The sequence below is a fragment of the Vitis riparia genome, chromosome 15 (genome assembly GCF_004353265.1).
Source record: "Vitis riparia cultivar Riparia Gloire de Montpellier isolate 1030 chromosome 15, EGFV_Vit.rip_1.0, whole genome shotgun sequence".
Classification (NCBI taxonomy): domain Eukaryota; kingdom Viridiplantae; phylum Streptophyta; class Magnoliopsida; order Vitales; family Vitaceae; genus Vitis; species Vitis riparia.
In genome coordinates, this window is record NC_048445.1 from 314,586 (window position 1) to 330,969 (window position 16,384).

At 29.8% G+C, this 16,384-nt stretch overlaps 3 protein-coding genes across 3 annotated transcripts in view; all 3 read right to left on the reverse strand.

Annotated features, from left to right (window-relative positions):
• Window positions 1-6,278: 6,278 nt before the first annotated feature.
• On the reverse strand, window positions 6,279-7,139 carry LOC117932527 (beta-amyrin 28-monooxygenase-like). The gene is made up of 2 exons (XM_034853801.1): window positions 7,017-7,139; window positions 6,279-6,578 (listed from the first exon to the last, which is right to left on the reverse strand). Exons 1-2 carry the CDS (start codon window positions 7,137-7,139, stop codon window positions 6,279-6,281), a joined length of 423 nt encoding a protein of 140 aa, XP_034709692.1.
• A 10-nt stretch (window positions 7,140-7,149) lies between these two features.
• On the reverse strand, window positions 7,150-8,476 carry LOC117932528 (beta-amyrin 28-monooxygenase-like). Its single transcript, XM_034853802.1, has 2 exons — window positions 7,544-8,476; window positions 7,150-7,284 (listed from the first exon to the last, which is right to left on the reverse strand). The coding sequence occupies exons 1-2, from the start codon at window positions 8,474-8,476 to the stop codon at window positions 7,150-7,152; spliced, it is 1,068 nt and encodes a 355-aa protein (XP_034709693.1).
• A 5,933-nt stretch (window positions 8,477-14,409) lies between these two features.
• Window positions 14,410-16,384, reverse strand: part of LOC117932530 (beta-amyrin 28-monooxygenase-like) — a 3,153-nt gene continuing 1,178 nt past the window's right edge. Inside the window, exons 3-5 of the mRNA XM_034853803.1 lie at window positions 15,474-16,339; window positions 14,817-15,004; window positions 14,410-14,709 (exon numbers count right to left, since the gene is read on the reverse strand). Of these exons, the coding sequence (XP_034709694.1) occupies window positions 14,410-14,709; window positions 14,817-15,004; window positions 15,474-16,339 (1,354 nt within the window). The remainder of the gene's footprint in view (window positions 14,710-14,816; window positions 15,005-15,473; window positions 16,340-16,384) is intronic.

The following is a 16,384-nucleotide window of genomic DNA, read 5'->3' on the forward strand; positions in this document are numbered from 1 at the left end:
CATTTAGAAACCCATAAGAAAGTGATTAGGGGCTTATCCCCACCTCGGAACACACTTTGGAACCCTTGGTACATCATTCACAAAATTTGGTACATCCTTTATTAAATTTGATACATCCGATACTGTCGTTTTTGGGACCTCCATCTAAACATCGATGGTCCATAATTTCATTTAAAAATTCATAAGAAAGTGATTGGAGGCCGATTCCCACCTCGGAATGCAATTTGGAACCCATTTGAACATTTGGTACATCCTATCTTATCGCTTCTGGGACCCCCATTTGAACATTGATGGTCCATGATTTCATTTAGAAACCCATAAGAAAGTGATTAGGGGTTGATCCCCACCTTGAAACGCACTTTGAAACCCTTGGTACATCCTTCACAAAATTTGGTACATCCGATCCTATTGCTTTCGGGTCCCCTATCTGAACATGGATGGTCCATGATTTCATTTTCCCATAAGGAAGTGATTGGGGGCCGATCCACACCTCGGAACGCACTTTGGAACCGTTGGTACATCATTCACAAAATTTGATACATTCTTTATTAAATTTGGTATATCCGATCCTATTGTTTTCGGGACCCCCATCTGAACATGAATGATCAATGATTTCATTTTGAAACCCATAAGGATGTGATTGGGGGTTGATCCCCACCTTGGAACGCACTTTGGAACGCTTGGTACATCATTCACAAAATTTGGTACATCCTTCATTAAATTGGGTACATCCGATCCTATCGCTTCCGAGAGCCCCATCTGAACATAGATTGTCCATAATTTCATTTAGAAACCCATAAGTTATTGGGGGTCGATCCCCACCTCGGAATGCACTTTGGAACCCTTGGTACATCATGCCCAAAATTTGGTACATCCTTCATAATGTACCAAATTTTGTGAAGGATGTACCAAATTTTATAAAGGATGTACCAAATTTTGTAAAGGATATACCAATGTTGCCAAAGTCCGTTATGAGATGGGGAACGACCTTCAATAACTTCCTGAGGGTCTCCAAAGGAAAAAATGGACTATGGAAATGGAGATAAGTGTTCCGTTAGCTCAAGGATTGGATGTATCAAATTTTCTCAATGATGTACCTAGGGTTCCAAAGTCCATTTCGGAGTAGGGAACGATCTCCAATCACTTCCCAAAGATCCTTAAAGGAATAAACGGACCATGGGTAATAAGATAGAGGTTTCAATAGCTCAAGTATGTACCAAATATTTTTAAGGATGAACCAAATTTTGTAAAGAATGTACCAAGAGTGCCAAAGTTAGTTCCGATGTGGGGAATGACCTTCAGTCACTACCTAAGGGTCCACAAAGGATAATATGGACCATGGGAAGATAGATAGGGGTCTCGATAGCCCGAGGATTGGATGTACCAAAATTTCTTAACGATGCACCAAATTTCCTTAAGGATGTACCTAGGGTTCCAAAGTTCGTTTTAGAGTAGGGAACGACCTCTAATTACTTCCTAAAGATCCCTAAAGAAATAAAACAAACCACGGGTAATAATATAGAGGTCCTGGTAGCTCATGCATTGGATGTACAAAATTGTTATAAGGATGTGCTAAATTTTATGAAATATGTACCAAATTTTATAAATGATGTACCAAATTGTCTTTAGGATGTACCTTGGGTTCCAATGTCCATTTTAGGGTGGAGAATAACCTCTAATTCTTTTTCAAGGGTCCCCAAAGGAATATATGAACCATGAAAATGAAAATAGAGGTCTTGATTCCTCTAAGAATGGATATATCTAGGATCCCAAAGTTCTTTTTGGGGTGGGCAAATACCTCCAATTACTTATCGAGGGTCCCAAATGAATATATACACCATGATAAGTATGATAGTGTTTCCGGTTCTCCTAAGCATTAATTTACCTTTCTTTTTTTTAAGGATGTACCTATTTTTTATGAGATTAATATAAAAGGTTAAATACAATTTTTTTTTTTTTTTTTTTTTTGAAAAATAGATTTTCTTTTATATTTTATTTTAATTAAAAATCAAAGATTTTAAACCCAAAAAAAGTTAGATCCACAATCAATTTAAAATCATAAGAAAAATGATAAAAGCACCATTACTTGTTGTGATTTTTATATGATAAATTTAAAAGTAAAATTAAAAGAAAAATAATTTAAATAATAAAATAGTATTACAATGATATTTTTACTTTTACATGTGATAGAATTTACAAAATAAATAAATCTTTTGTTTAATATTAATATAAAAAAATCTTATATCATAAAGTTCTAATAATAAAATGCAATTTTTAAATTTAAACCTTAATTTATAAAATGTATTATTATAATTAATATTTAAAATTATTATTATTTGTGGGATAATATTTTCATTTTTGTCTATTATATATTTTGTTTTTATTTAATTTGTTATATTAATTATTTATTATATATTATCATTTTAAGTTTAATATGTTAAAAAAATAATTAAAATCAATAAATATAGATAAATTAAAGAGTAAAAATAAATTTAAATTAAAGAAGTTTTATGAGAAAATACACGAGCATGTTATAAAGAATATAAAGGAAAAAAAAAGAAAAATAATAATAATAATTATAATAGGTGACAATGGATTATGGTGGCAAGAGTGGAAAAAGAAAAAAGAAAAAAGTCAAAAGTGGAAACGTGGCAAGTGGTAAGAAATATTTATTGATTTGAGAAAAATAATAAAAAATAAATAACACATGTACTTGTTAACAAGTGATATTAAATTGGTGTGTACTTTGTCCTTTACTTTTGAGGGTAATTGTGGAACAAATTTGAAAGCACTATTGGAGTGCATGAATAGACAATATTTTTTTCCTATTTTACACCAAAATTAAAAAGAAAAAAGTAAAATTCCAAAATCTCATATTTTTTGTAATTGGTGTATGGTTAGATGATTTTCCCATGTTTTTAAGCAATCAAAGCCATAAGCAATCTATTATTTAAAATTCTTTATGAAAAAAAGAAATATGTCTTTCTCGTTCATATTTAAAACAAAATAAATAAATAAATAATTGATTTTGTTCAAGAAATGTAGAGACCCCATTCAAAACTTCTTTTAGCCAATATCAAATTGAGAGGAAAAAAAAAAAGTAGAAATAAAAAGTAAAAGGGAAAAAAAAAAGTAAAGACAAATAAAAATATATATTTAAACTCAGTAAATCATTTTTATATGTTTTTTCAATATTATTTTACTTATTTCCCTACTATATAAAGATAAAATAATTAAAGAATATATAATTTTTTGACAAATTTTAATTATATTTGATTTTCTTCTATATTTTTTATAATGAAATCAAACTTGAGAAAACCACATTTTTTTTAACATGTTTTCTTTTTTCATAATTTTCAAAAACCAAACATAGCCTTAAAAATATAGGCATAGGAAAAATAATGTATAATAATATAAAATAATAATTTTTTTTTTTAATTTTTTATGAAAATAAATAATCAAGAAGAAATATGAAAACAAAAGCTTCAAATTAATCAATAAGTGAATAAATTATTTAAATTGTGAATGAGGAAAGCTACTTGAATTATTAAATTTTTAGACTAACTAATAAGTAAATGCATTATTTATTTATTTATTCTAAAATTAAATAAGGTTTTCTCTTTCCTATTTATAACTATAAAAATGAAAAAAAAATGTAAATATCTCTTCAAAAACTTCTTTTAGCAATCATAAAATTTTCAAATAGAGGTAAAATTTAAAAATAAATTTAGTATTTTCCGATATAATGAACAATGAGAGATGAATTTATTAGAATTGTTACAATTAAATAATAAAAGTATTTATTAAGGTCGTGTTTGGTTCCCAAGAAATTTGAGGGAAAATATAAAGGAAAGAAAATATAAAGGAAAAGTAGAAAGGAAGAAAATAAAAAATAGATTAAAAGTTAATAAATTATTTTTATTTTCTACTTTAAATTCATTTTACTTATTTTAATTTATTGGTATAAAGATTAAATAATTTAAAAATGCATAATTTTCTAACTAATTTTAATCATATTTAATTTTATTTGGGATTTTCCTTAATACAATCATACATGAAAAAATAATTTTTTTTAACATTTTTTTTTCTTTCCTTAGGATTTTCCATAAACCAAACATAATGTAAACCTTTAAATTCAAATAATAAAGATATGAGATATGAGTAAAACCGAAGATATGATAAATATTATTTTGATATATGAGGAGCGTATTTTAGATAAAGAAATGTTTTCAAACTATTGAATTTCTTTATATTTATAGATAATAATAATAATAATAATAATAATAATAATAATAAAAGAATTTACTTCTTCACTAATTTTATGATTCAAGCCTATATTAAACAAATAATGATTAAATGTACATCAACACAAATTTTCCTTCAGATTTGGTAGGTTAGTGGCCGTAATTTGTGAAATGACCATTATGCAGTCAAATTTTGAATGATGAATCATAAAGACTCATAGTTAATGAAAGGATAATTATGTATTAATCATTAACTCATGATTGAAAATCATACACTAAAATTATTTCATGAGTCTTTGCAAGGGTGCCAAGTGTGACACGATTTCTAGAAATTGAACATAAGAAATTGGTGGGTTTCTATTAATATAGAAGTTAATCTACATAGGGTGTGTTAAGATTTGACTGTCCAACCATTTAAATTATTTAGTGATCATGTCAAGACTACAATAATGATCAATCCTGTTTATGAATTGACCAACCTATAGATGTTTATTAGTTTTACATTGCATAAAAAAAAAAATACTTGATCTTAATTTTAAATACATGATTTTTTTACTTATAGATATCCTATTGTTAAACAATTGAAAGAAAATTTTAAACATTTTAAACAAACCATAAAGGTTAGAAATAATTCTATACTACAAGATTGAATCAAATCTATATAGTAGATTACAGTGTTTGTAGATTTTTTTTTTCTTCTTAAAATGACCCTATCAATATACTATATCCACTTATATTCTATAAAACTCAAAGAGACCTTTTAATAGAATGATGATGTCTTTTTCGTTGATACACAAGTGATATTTTTTTAGTTGACAAAAAGTTGAAAATTCTATACCTTTAATTTATTTACTTATATATGGACCTATGTTTTTAAGATGTTTACAACTTATAGAGGTATATTGATAGAGAAAATGTTTTACATCCATGTTGGTTTATCCCTTTTTCTTATTTTGAGAGTTTATTTAGTTTTACAGAGTTCATTGTTCACAAATGGCATAAATTAGTATTGTGAAGGAATTCATGCTTGTGTTCACATTGTTCATAAATGGTTCTCTCTTGTACTTTTATACCATTTTTATAATCTTTCTAGGATTTAGGCAAGGTCTCGATGGGATACCTATTGACAAAAATGGTTTGGGGAGTTCAATGTGTTCATTCTTTAGGTCATTAATTTATGAATATTGTGAATGGATTTGAGATGATACATCTATACTTTCACTCATTTAGCAATTTCTAAATTCTTTATGACATATTTTTAAGGTCTCGCATCCTCAAAGACATATTTTAACAACTTATTTGATAAGGTACCTGAGATAGTATGACAAACTTGTTTGTTCGTGCTTTCTTAGTCAACAAAAGGTTTAGAGGTCTATTGGATTTTGATTAAATCAAACATGTCCTAGATTAATCACATTAATAATAAAGAAGAAATGTGTTGCTCTCTTAAATCAGACCCATTAAATAGGTCTATCTTGAATGTATGTTTGATTATGTTAAGGAAACTTCCATAGCCTCTAATCTACTTTAAAAAATTATTCTTTAAGAAGGTAATGCTATTGAACACATGCAGATAATCACAAGAATCAAAATGCATGAAACTAAAATTGAAAATTGTAGAATCCAATCTAAATAGGGAAATGAAATTGTAAAAATCAAATATGAATGGGGAAACATATTGCAATTGGTTGAGATGTGTAATCACCATCTTTAAAGTAGGTTACAACCCTTCTAAGACCATAGCTCAACACAACATTGATGTGCTGTGTAACCCCTTCTAAGATGTGTAATCACTTCTTTAAAAAACCTATGTAACCCTTATTGAAGGTATATATATTGATGGTCAATTATATACCTATCTAAAATTTCATCATTGGAACTTTGCTTTCTTATTTTAAATCCATTATGGAAACATCAGAATGCATGCATATATATATATGGCATTTATTTGCTAGTTCATATATTTAACATAAGTCCACTGCAGAATAGTTCGACTACTCCAGACATGGTAGCCTTCTCAAATGGGGAATCAATCTATTTCTCATGGGGCTGGAGGCGGATTGGGAGACCATTTACAGGAAATGGTGAAGGGTTATATATGATCTTTTCATTTGGAACTACTTTCTCCCATTTGAATCTTGTCACCATATTATGTATAAATACTAGTATTACCAATCGAACATATTCCTTCCCTGGACACAGTCGAGGTCCTCCTCCAAAAGGTACAAAAGTGTATGGTGCAGGCCCCTTTCCTTCAAATCTCGAGGGATCGAATTTCTCTGGATCTGGAAAGTACTTGGGATTTTTGTTTGTAGAATGTACACTCCAATATGTCTGCAAGAAAATGAAAAGTTCTCTAGTAAGTTATGTTAACTAAATCATGCATACACACGAATAGAAGATAAAAAAAAAAAAAGAGATTTTTAACGTGGTTTAATGATCAATGCGATCTCAACAAATTAAAAGAAGAGTTATAATAGTGAAACTTTAAAAAAACCTTTCAAGTACGGTGTCGCTCTCTAAAAAGCCAAAACCCTAAAACATAAAAGGGTTAAATATATAATGTGGACAAACTTATCATTTACTACGGATTTTTACAGGGCATTTGACTAGAGAGCTTATCTCATGAGCTCAATGAGGAGCTGAACACTCCACATCCTAGGCAAATCCAATAAAATTAATTCAAACTTCACAATCCAACAATTCATTAGCATAAAATTAATTACACAGCATTATTAAACTCAACCGAGACCATATTTAAATATAGGATACCTTCCACCCTTTTGGAATGGTAAAACCTTCAAAAGTGAAGTCAGTTATGGCTTCTCGAAAAGTTCCTTGTGCAGGTGGGGCTAGCCTCATTGTTTCCTTCACCACACACCAAGTATACTTCATCTTCTGAATGTCATTCCACTTCAGAAACTCTTCTGGATCTTTGGACATTGCTATCTCCATTTGTTCTATATATGTAAGCAGAAACCAATTGGAAATTACTATTAAACTTCTTGTTTAAAAATCCATCTCTGTAGAGAGAGTCCAACTGAAAAATTATGGAAACCAAAAGATAACTATTGTCATGTTAAAGAGAATCTCAAAATGAAGATATGGGTGGGCATTTGCTATAAAAACTCAAGAGATATGTTATACATTTGACACACTATCAAAGAGGATTAACCTACATTTTAGGACCAAATATTCTTTGTTTTGGTCCAAAAGTATATTTCGTTCGTTACTAAATTAATTAAGCAATCTTGATACGGCTTCAATGGAGAGGAGGCAAGGGTTTTACCTTTTAAGACCTTATCATAGGCATGGGGAAACTCTGCTAGATAGTTGAAGATAAATGTTAAAGTCGTGCTTGTTGAATCAAAGCTAGCAAGAAATATACCAACAATTTTATCAGAGATCTCCATGTCATTCAGAACCGCGCCGTTCTCATCTGTCGCTAAAAGCAAAGAATATAGTAGGTCCCGGGCTACCGATTCTTCTTTCTCTGATAACTCCTTCCTTCTCTGCTTGATAATTGCTACAAGCTCATGCCGAAGCATTTTGCCTCCTTTTTTGGCGGAGTTAAATGCTGTACCAGGAAAATCTATAGGCAAAGACACGAGCCCAGATAACATCTGATGGAAGGGACGAGCAATCCTAGCGATATGCTCAGGATCTTTGATGCTTATGAACAAGTGACAAGCCAACGTGAAGGTGTACTTCTTTGATAGTGGATAAACATTCACTTCTTTATGAGGAGCCCAATCCGTATTTATGTTCTGGCGTGCCATTGAATCCATGATATGTATGTTACGTTGCAAAGCATCTGGCCTAAGAAATTCAAGGACAAAGCTACGCATTCCCCTCGGTTCTGCCTTTGGGGGAGAAGACTGGAAGAGCAACGCCTTCTCCATCGATGGTGGTTTCCAAGTGGTAATGAGCTTGTTGTGGTTTGAAAATAGAAACTTGTTCCCCGCTGGGCCACAGAACACGGCGACCTTCTCCCCCAACAAGGAGGTCCGGAACACAATTGGGGAGTATTTCTTCATTCTATCATTTATAAATCTTGCAGGGTTAGAATTTTTGCCTCCTAAAGCAAATTCTAAGGTTTCCCCGATGATGGGCCATCCCAGTTTACCCGGCGGAAGCCTTGAACAGGCGGATTTGCGTCTACTGACAAGGAAGATTATACAGAGAGACACAAAGAGGACTATAAGGTGCAGAAGGTATGAGAAAAGATCCATGGCTGCCACACAATGATGATAATGAATCAAAAAGTAGGCTATGAAAAAGGCTCAGGCCTCTTCTGGGCGATATCTCCAAGAACTGAATAGAAGTAGTGAAAAAACATGATTGAGATTACCATGTCAATTAAGGAAAAAGATCATTTAATAGTTAATGAAAAAATATTTTGAATCTACTTTATGATTTCCAACTCACTGTGTCATGCACTTAGCATGTTGGGCATGTATTCTTTAACTTCTTATTATTATTATTATTATTATTATTATTATTATTATGGTATTTGCCTTATATTTGATTAAATATAATATAAGATAGAATAAGGATGGTAATTTTATTCTATATAAGTAACTAATCTCCAATCGGCACGTATCACCTTTTAAGCCAAAAAATTTTCATAATTAAACCACATCATCACTTTATCTTAAATCATTACAATAAAAAAATCTCAATAATTAAATGAAAATAATGTTATATTTAAAATAAAATTTAAACAAAAAATAAAATTAACATAAAATTATACTCTTATTAGAATTTATAATTACTTTATACTTATCTTGCTTTTTTCATATGGTGGTTTTTTTTTTTTTTTTTAAATCTCATAAAATCATTATTTTAAGTTAACTCTCATTTTTATGTATTTTTTATTTTTTTATATTTGTCAACAATTTTTAGCACTTAACTTATTTTATAATTTTAGTTTATTTTTTTTATATAAATTTTATCTTTCACAATTTATATTAACATATTATTTGGTTAATTTTCTTATAGGTTCTTCCCAACTTCAAGATTTTTATTTTATTTTATTTTATGAGATGATTATTACATGTCTTATCAATACTTCCTACTTCTAAGCACCAATTAAGCTCATATCTCTAGGTTATAAAATATGAGAATTTGTTGCATTGTGGAACTTGTGAATGATTATATATAATGATGTATATCTCTTTACGACTCCTTATAAAAGGGAGAGACCTCTAATGAGAGTTCATTAAGATTTCTTCCTTCAATTTCTTTCCTATATTCTACTTTTCTTTTAGTATTTCTATATATTTTCTATCTTCTTTCTTCTTCTCATTTTTTTATTTTATAACATGTTATTAAGATAAGGCTCTGAGTATGTAGAAAAAGAGAAGAAGAGAAAGAAATAAGAACTCATTTATGAAGTTTCTTATATGTATTTAGCTTTATTTTCTTCAAACGAAATGAAATATGAAAAGTAGTATGCATTGTATTCTATTATTATAACTTTATTTACCTTGTCTCATGGTTAAAAGTTATGTAAATCATATTTCATATAATCAAGCCCAAAACTTAATATTGTAAATATTTTGATTATTTAATAATTAGAAGTTATATAAAAAATTTTGATAACTAGAAGTTATGAAAAATATGTACAATTCTTATAACCAGAATTATGAGGTAAATTACAAAATTTAAAAATACATAGTCAGAAGTAATGCATATGATTCATAATTACTTTTTAATTATATCATATAATTGGAAGTTATATAAAATACCAAAAGCTTTTGAACTCAAAGGCCACCTCTGAGAGTGAGACATTGTATTGTGTCTATGTAGCAATTGGACAAAAACGTTCAACTGTGGCACAATTAGTTCAAATTCTTTTAGAAGCGAATGCTTTGGAATATTCCATTCTTGTAGCAGCCACTGCATTTGGCGACGTAGAGTCTACAGGTAGAACAACGACAGGTGCGTCTATGGAAAAAAGTACTTCTTGCTTTGTCATGGTGAGAGTAAGGTACTGAAGGGTGCCAACAATGCTATGATATTTTGTTGCATTATGTAGCCAGAAGTTATAAAATAAATAATTCATAGCCTAAAACTATATAATGAATAGTTCTTAACATGAAGTTATGTACAAATTTGCATAATAAATAGTTAATAGCATAAAGTTAAGTATAAATTTACACATTTTTTGTTTTGACAAAATAACCAAAACCCAAAGTTATGATTAATATTGTCTTTTAATTTTTATTTCATATTCATGCATTTTTTATAACAAAAAATTATGAAAACAATCTTTATTAACAATTATTTCATAGTTAGAAGCTATGTACAAAATTTTTAATTTTGTGATATAACTAAAAGTTATATCATACTATAATTGTTAATTGTTTAATGATATTATAACATTACTCAAATTTTAATTATTCTTAGCATGAAGATATGAAGAATATTAATTGTTAAAACTCATATAGCCAAAAGTTATATTAGAATATTTTATTATAAATTTATATTATATAGCCAAAAGTTATATAATTATTATTATTCATGATCCGAAGTTATGAAAATAAAAAAATTAATATTCTTTATATTGATAAAAGGTTATGTCAAAGTTGTTAATATGTATTTTTTTTTTTTTTTTTAGTTAGAAGCTAAAGAGAACAAAATTGTTAACTAACAATTTTGTACAACTTTATGAAATTTATATAACCAAAAGTTATAATAAAATATATTGTAGTTTGAAGCTATCATAACAAACATGTAGATAATAGTTACATATTATTTAAAAGATTAATATTTTATATATCAAATTATACAAATAGGTAAGTGTTTGATATTTTTTTTTTATAAACTCTTAAAAGTTATATCATCATTAGTAAAAATGTTTACATATAAATGTGGAATTTTGAGTTGTATGAAAATATGATATTTACACTTAATATTCTTGTGTTAGAGGTGATGTTTTAGACTATTTTTTATTCTAATTGTTTAATACACAATTACATTATGATATGATATAATAGTTGAGATTAATCTTATCTTTGTTTTTCAATATAGAAAGTTGAGATTTTTGAATAGTATATATACTTATATCTTGAAAATTCTAAATAACATCTTTTTATTTGGTTGTATATAATTTCAATTTTTAATGATCCAAAAATCATGCATAAGAATTCCTCTCAAAGCAAATACTAATGTTTTCCCAATGATGGGTCATCCCATAGTTTGCCCGGCGGAAGCTTTGAACAGGCGGATTTGTGTCTACTGACATGATTATACAGAGACACACAAAGAGGACTATAAGGTGCAGAAGGTATGAGAAAAGATATATGGTTTTCACTTGAAGATGACAATGATCGAAGAGGCAATGAACAAGCTCTAGGTAATCTCTGGGGACATCGATCTCCAAGAATTGAATAAAAAGTAATGAAAAACCACTTGTCACTGTTGCGGTTACATGCAGGTGAATCTGCTGACACAAATGTCTGACTGTAGGTCCCATTCTTGCAAGGATGGGGAGCTTACCGAGGATGGAAGAAAGGTTATTTATTAATCAATGGAACATTTATGTAATTCCTTCAGTTCAAATAGAACCATCAAACATTAACACTTCACTTATCAGTCATAAAAGTTACATGCTTAGAAATGCATTTCAAATAATTTAAGGTTATGTTTGATGCTCAAATTTTTTTAGTGAAATTACTTATTTTAACTCTTTCATATAAAAATTAATTAATACAAAAATATAAAATTTTTAATTAATTGTAATAATATTTGATTTTTTGTATTTTTTTTATAATACAACAAAATATAAAAAATCATTTTTTTCTAATTTTTTTTAAGTACTTTTTAGGAACCAAATATAACTTAAAAATTGTAGGTTTGAAGAACATGTAGATTAAGAGGTTTTGCATAGCGTTCACATGTAAAATTAGGATCGAATAGGTAAAAACACATCAATCTTGGTGGTTTCATGCTACTAAATTGCTACAACTTATATTTAAAATTAACCTTTTGAAGAGTGGGATATTTATAAAAATAAATTACAAATTGCGAAACTTTTTGAATGAAAACTAAAGAAACAATTCATACTTTTACAACTAGTACATATGTAAATACAAATAATTCTTAATTTTCATAACTAATATAGATCTAAATATTGCTAAATTGAGTTTGACAGTCCAACCTGTTTGCTATGTTTGGTTCTTAGAAAGTATTAAGAAGAAAAAAAAATCATAAGAGAATGTTTTTATCATGTTTGGTTTTAACATAAAAAAATACGAAAGAAAATAAAATATAATTAAAATTAGTTAGAAATTTATATATTTTTGAATTATTTAATTTTTATATAAAAGAAAAAAGAAGTGAAATGAGTTTGAAGTAGTGTATAAAATAATTTATTGATTTAATTTTTCTTTTTCCATTTTTTCTTTTCTTCTAGTACTTTTCTTCTCTCTTTTTTTTCTTCTCGTAATTTTCCTTATATTTTCCGAGAACGAAACATAACTTAAGAGTATTGCATAATAACACATCAAGGCACACATATGTAAAACATTGTACACATAGTAATGGATCATGTAAACATTAAAATGCATATACATGTTGCATTTATTTTCTGGTTTATTTATGCAACACATGTTCACCCCAAAAAAGTTTAAATTCAGACATGATAGGAAGCCTTCTCAACTTACTGCTTATAAATCACCTTATTCTCACGGGAATGGAGGCGGATCGGGAGACCATTTACTGGAATGGGAGAAGGGTTATATATGACCTTTTCATTTGGATCTACTTTCTCCCATTTGAACCTTGTCACCATATTATGGATAAATACAAGTATTTGCAGTCGACTATATTCCTTCCCTGGACACAGCTGAGGCCCTCCTCCGAAGGGTACAAAAGTGTATGGTGCAGGGCCTTTTCCTTCAAATCTTGAGGGATCGAATTTCTCCGGGTCTGGGAAGTGCTTGGGGTTTCTGTTTGTTGTATGTACACTCCAATATGTCTTACCGAGGATGGAAGAAAGGTTATTTATTAATCAATGGAACATTTATGTAATTCCTTCAGTTCAAATAGAACCATCAAACATTAACACTTCACTTATCAGTCATAAAAGTTACATGCTTAGAAATGCATTTCAAATAATTTAAGGTTATGTTTGATGCTCAAATTTTTTTAGTGAAATTACTTATTTTAACTCTTTCATATAAAAATTAATTAATACAAAAATATAAAATTTTTAATTAATTGTAATAATATTTGATTTTTTGTATTTTTTTTTATAATACAACAAAATATAAAAAATCATTTTTTTCTAATTTTTTTTAAGTACTTTTTAGGAACCAAATATAACTTAAAAATTGTAGGTTTGAAGAACATGTAGATTAAGAGGTTTTGCATAGCGTTTACATGTAAATTAGGATTGAATAGGTAAAAACACATCAATCTTGGTGGTTTCATGCTACTAAATTACTACAACTTATATTTAAAATTAACCTTTTGAAGAGTGGGATATTTGTGAAAATAAATTACAAATTGTGAAACTTTCTTAATGAAAACTAAAGAAACAATTCATACTTTTACAACTAGTACATATGTAAATACAAATAATTCTTAATTTTCATAACTAATATAGATCTAAATATTGTTAAATTGAGTTTGACAGTCCAACCTTTACGCTATGTTTGGTTCTTGGAAAGTATTAAGAAGAAAAAAAAAAATCATGAGAGAATGATTTTATCATGTTTGGTTTTAATATGAAAAAATACGAAAGAAAATCAAATATAATTAAAATTAGTTAAAAATTTATATATTTTTGAATTATTTAATTTTTATATAAAAGAAAAAAAGAAGTGAAATGAGTTTGAAGTGGTGTATAAAATAATTTATTGATTAATTTTTTTTTCATTTTTTCTTTTCTTCTAGTACTTTTCTTCTCTTTTTTTTTTTCCTCGTAATTTTCCTCATATTTTCCGAGAACGAAACATAACTTAAGAGTATTGCATAATAAGACATCAAGGCACGCATATGTAAAACATTGTATACATAGTAATGGATCATGTAAACATTAAAATGCATATATGTTGCATTTATTTTCTGGTTTATTTATGCAATACATGTTCACCCCAAAAAAGTTTACTTTCAGACATGATAGGAAGCCTTCTCAACTTACTGCTTATAGATCACCTTATTTCTCACGGGGATGGAGGCGGATCGGGAGACCATTTACAGGAATGGGAGAAGGGTTATATATGACCTTTTCATTTGGATCTACTTTCTCCCATTTGAACCTTGTCACCATATTATGGATAAATACAAGTATTTGCAGTCGACTATATTCCTTCCCTGGACACAGCCGAGGCCCTCCTCCGAAGGGTACAAAAGTGTATGGTGCAGGGCCTTTTCCTTCAAATCTTGAGGGATCGAATTTCTCCGGGTCTGGGAAGTGCTTGGGGTTTCTGTTTGTTGTATGTACACTCCAATATGTCTGCAAGAAAATGAAAATTTTTGTAGTGATAAGCCACGGACATGAAACATAGATTTTTTTTCCTTTTGTTTAATGACTAATTGGAAGCATAGTTGTATATAACATACCTTCCATCCCTTTGGAATGGTAAAACCTTCATAAGTGAAGTCAGTTATGACCTCTCGGAATGTTCCTTGGGCAGGTGGTGCTAGCCTCATTGTTTCATTTGCCACACTCCAAGTATACTTCATCTTCTGAATGTCATTCCACTTCAGAAACTCTCCTGGATCTTTGGACTTTGCTATCTCCATTTGCTCTATATATGCATAATAGAAACCAAGTTGGAATTAGTATTAAGCTTGTTGTTTAAGAATCCCCCCTCTATAGAGAGTTTCCTACTGAAAAATTATTGAAACGAAGATATGTATTATCAAAGTTGCAGTGAGTCCCAAAAGGAACATGTAAATGGGTATCCACTGAAGATTCAGAAGGCATTATAGGATATGAGCAAGGATATAAAACTTTTGAAATTGATGGATAATGAAATATACACTAAGATCAAAGGTATATGATGTCTCTTCTGTTTTTATATATGGACCTTACATGACATCTTTTAGCATAACAAAACTAATTCCTGAGGATTGCAATATATAGAAATTTAATAGCATAAGAAACTGTATGAAATCCCGTTCAAATTTTTTAAGAACCAAACACAGCTTATATAATTTGTCACTAAATCAAGCTTGCTTGATAAGGATACAAGAAAGAGGAGACAAGGGTTTTACCTTTTAAGACCTTATCATAGACATCAGGGAACTCTGCGAGATAGTTCAAAACGAATGTTAAGGTAGCACTTGTGGAATCAAAGCTAGCAAGAAACAAACCAACAATTTTATCTGATATCTCCATGTCATTCAAACCCTTGCCGTTCTCATCTGATTGTAAAAGCAACGAAGATAACAGGTCTTGGACTTCTGGTTCTCCCTCATCTGATAACTCATTTCTTCTCTGTTTAATGATTGCTACAAGCTCATCCCTTAGCATTTTGCCTCCTTTCTTGGCACGGTTAAATGGCGTACCAGGAAAATCTATAGGCACAGACACCAGCCCAGATGTAATCAGATGGAAGGGATGAGCAACCTTGGCGATCTGTTCAGGGTCTTTTATGCTCATGAACAAGCGACAAGCCAAAGCAAAGGTGTACTTCTTTGATAGCGGATAAACCTTTACTTCTCTATTAGGAGCCCAATCCATCTCTATGTGCTCCCGTGCCATGGAATCCATGATTTGTATATAGCGCTGTAGCACATCTGGCCTTAGAAATTCCAGGACATAGCTGCGCAATCCTCTTGGTTCTACCTTTGGGGGAGACTCGAAGAGCAGTATCTTCTCCATGGACCGCGGCTTCCAAGTGGCAACGAGCTTGTTGTGGTTTGAGAATAGAAACTTGTTCCCTGCGGGGCCACAGAAGACAGCGACCTTCTCGCCCACCAAGGAGGTCCGGAACACATCGGGGGAGTATTTCATCATTCTTTCCTTTATGAACCTTGTGGGGTTCCCACTCTTGCTTCCCAAAGCGAATGCCAAAGTTTCTCCTATAATGGGCCATCCTTGATTACCCGGCGGAAGCTTTGCGGTGGCAGATTTGTATCTGCGGACAAGGAAGATTATGCATAGAGACACAGAAAGGAGTATA

What these genes read in the sequence shown, in the direction of transcription:
- LOC117932528 (XM_034853802.1), bottom strand. Translation starts at nt 8,476, where the DNA reads ATGGATCTTTTCTCATACCTTCTGCACCTTATAGTCCTCTTTGTGTCT. An exon ending in TTCCCCATGCCTATGATAAG is followed by an intron (nt 7,285 to 7,543) that starts GTCTTAAAAGGT and finishes ATAATTTTTCAG; the next exon opens with TTGGACTCTCTCTACAGAGA.
- LOC117932527 (XM_034853801.1), bottom strand. Translation starts at nt 7,139, where the DNA reads ATGAAGTATACTTGGTGTGTGGTGAAGGAAACAATGAGGCTAGCCCCA. An exon ending in CCATTCCAAAAGGGTGGAAG is followed by an intron (nt 6,579 to 7,016) that starts GTATCCTATATT and finishes ATTTTCTTGCAG; the next exon opens with ACATATTGGAGTGTACATTC.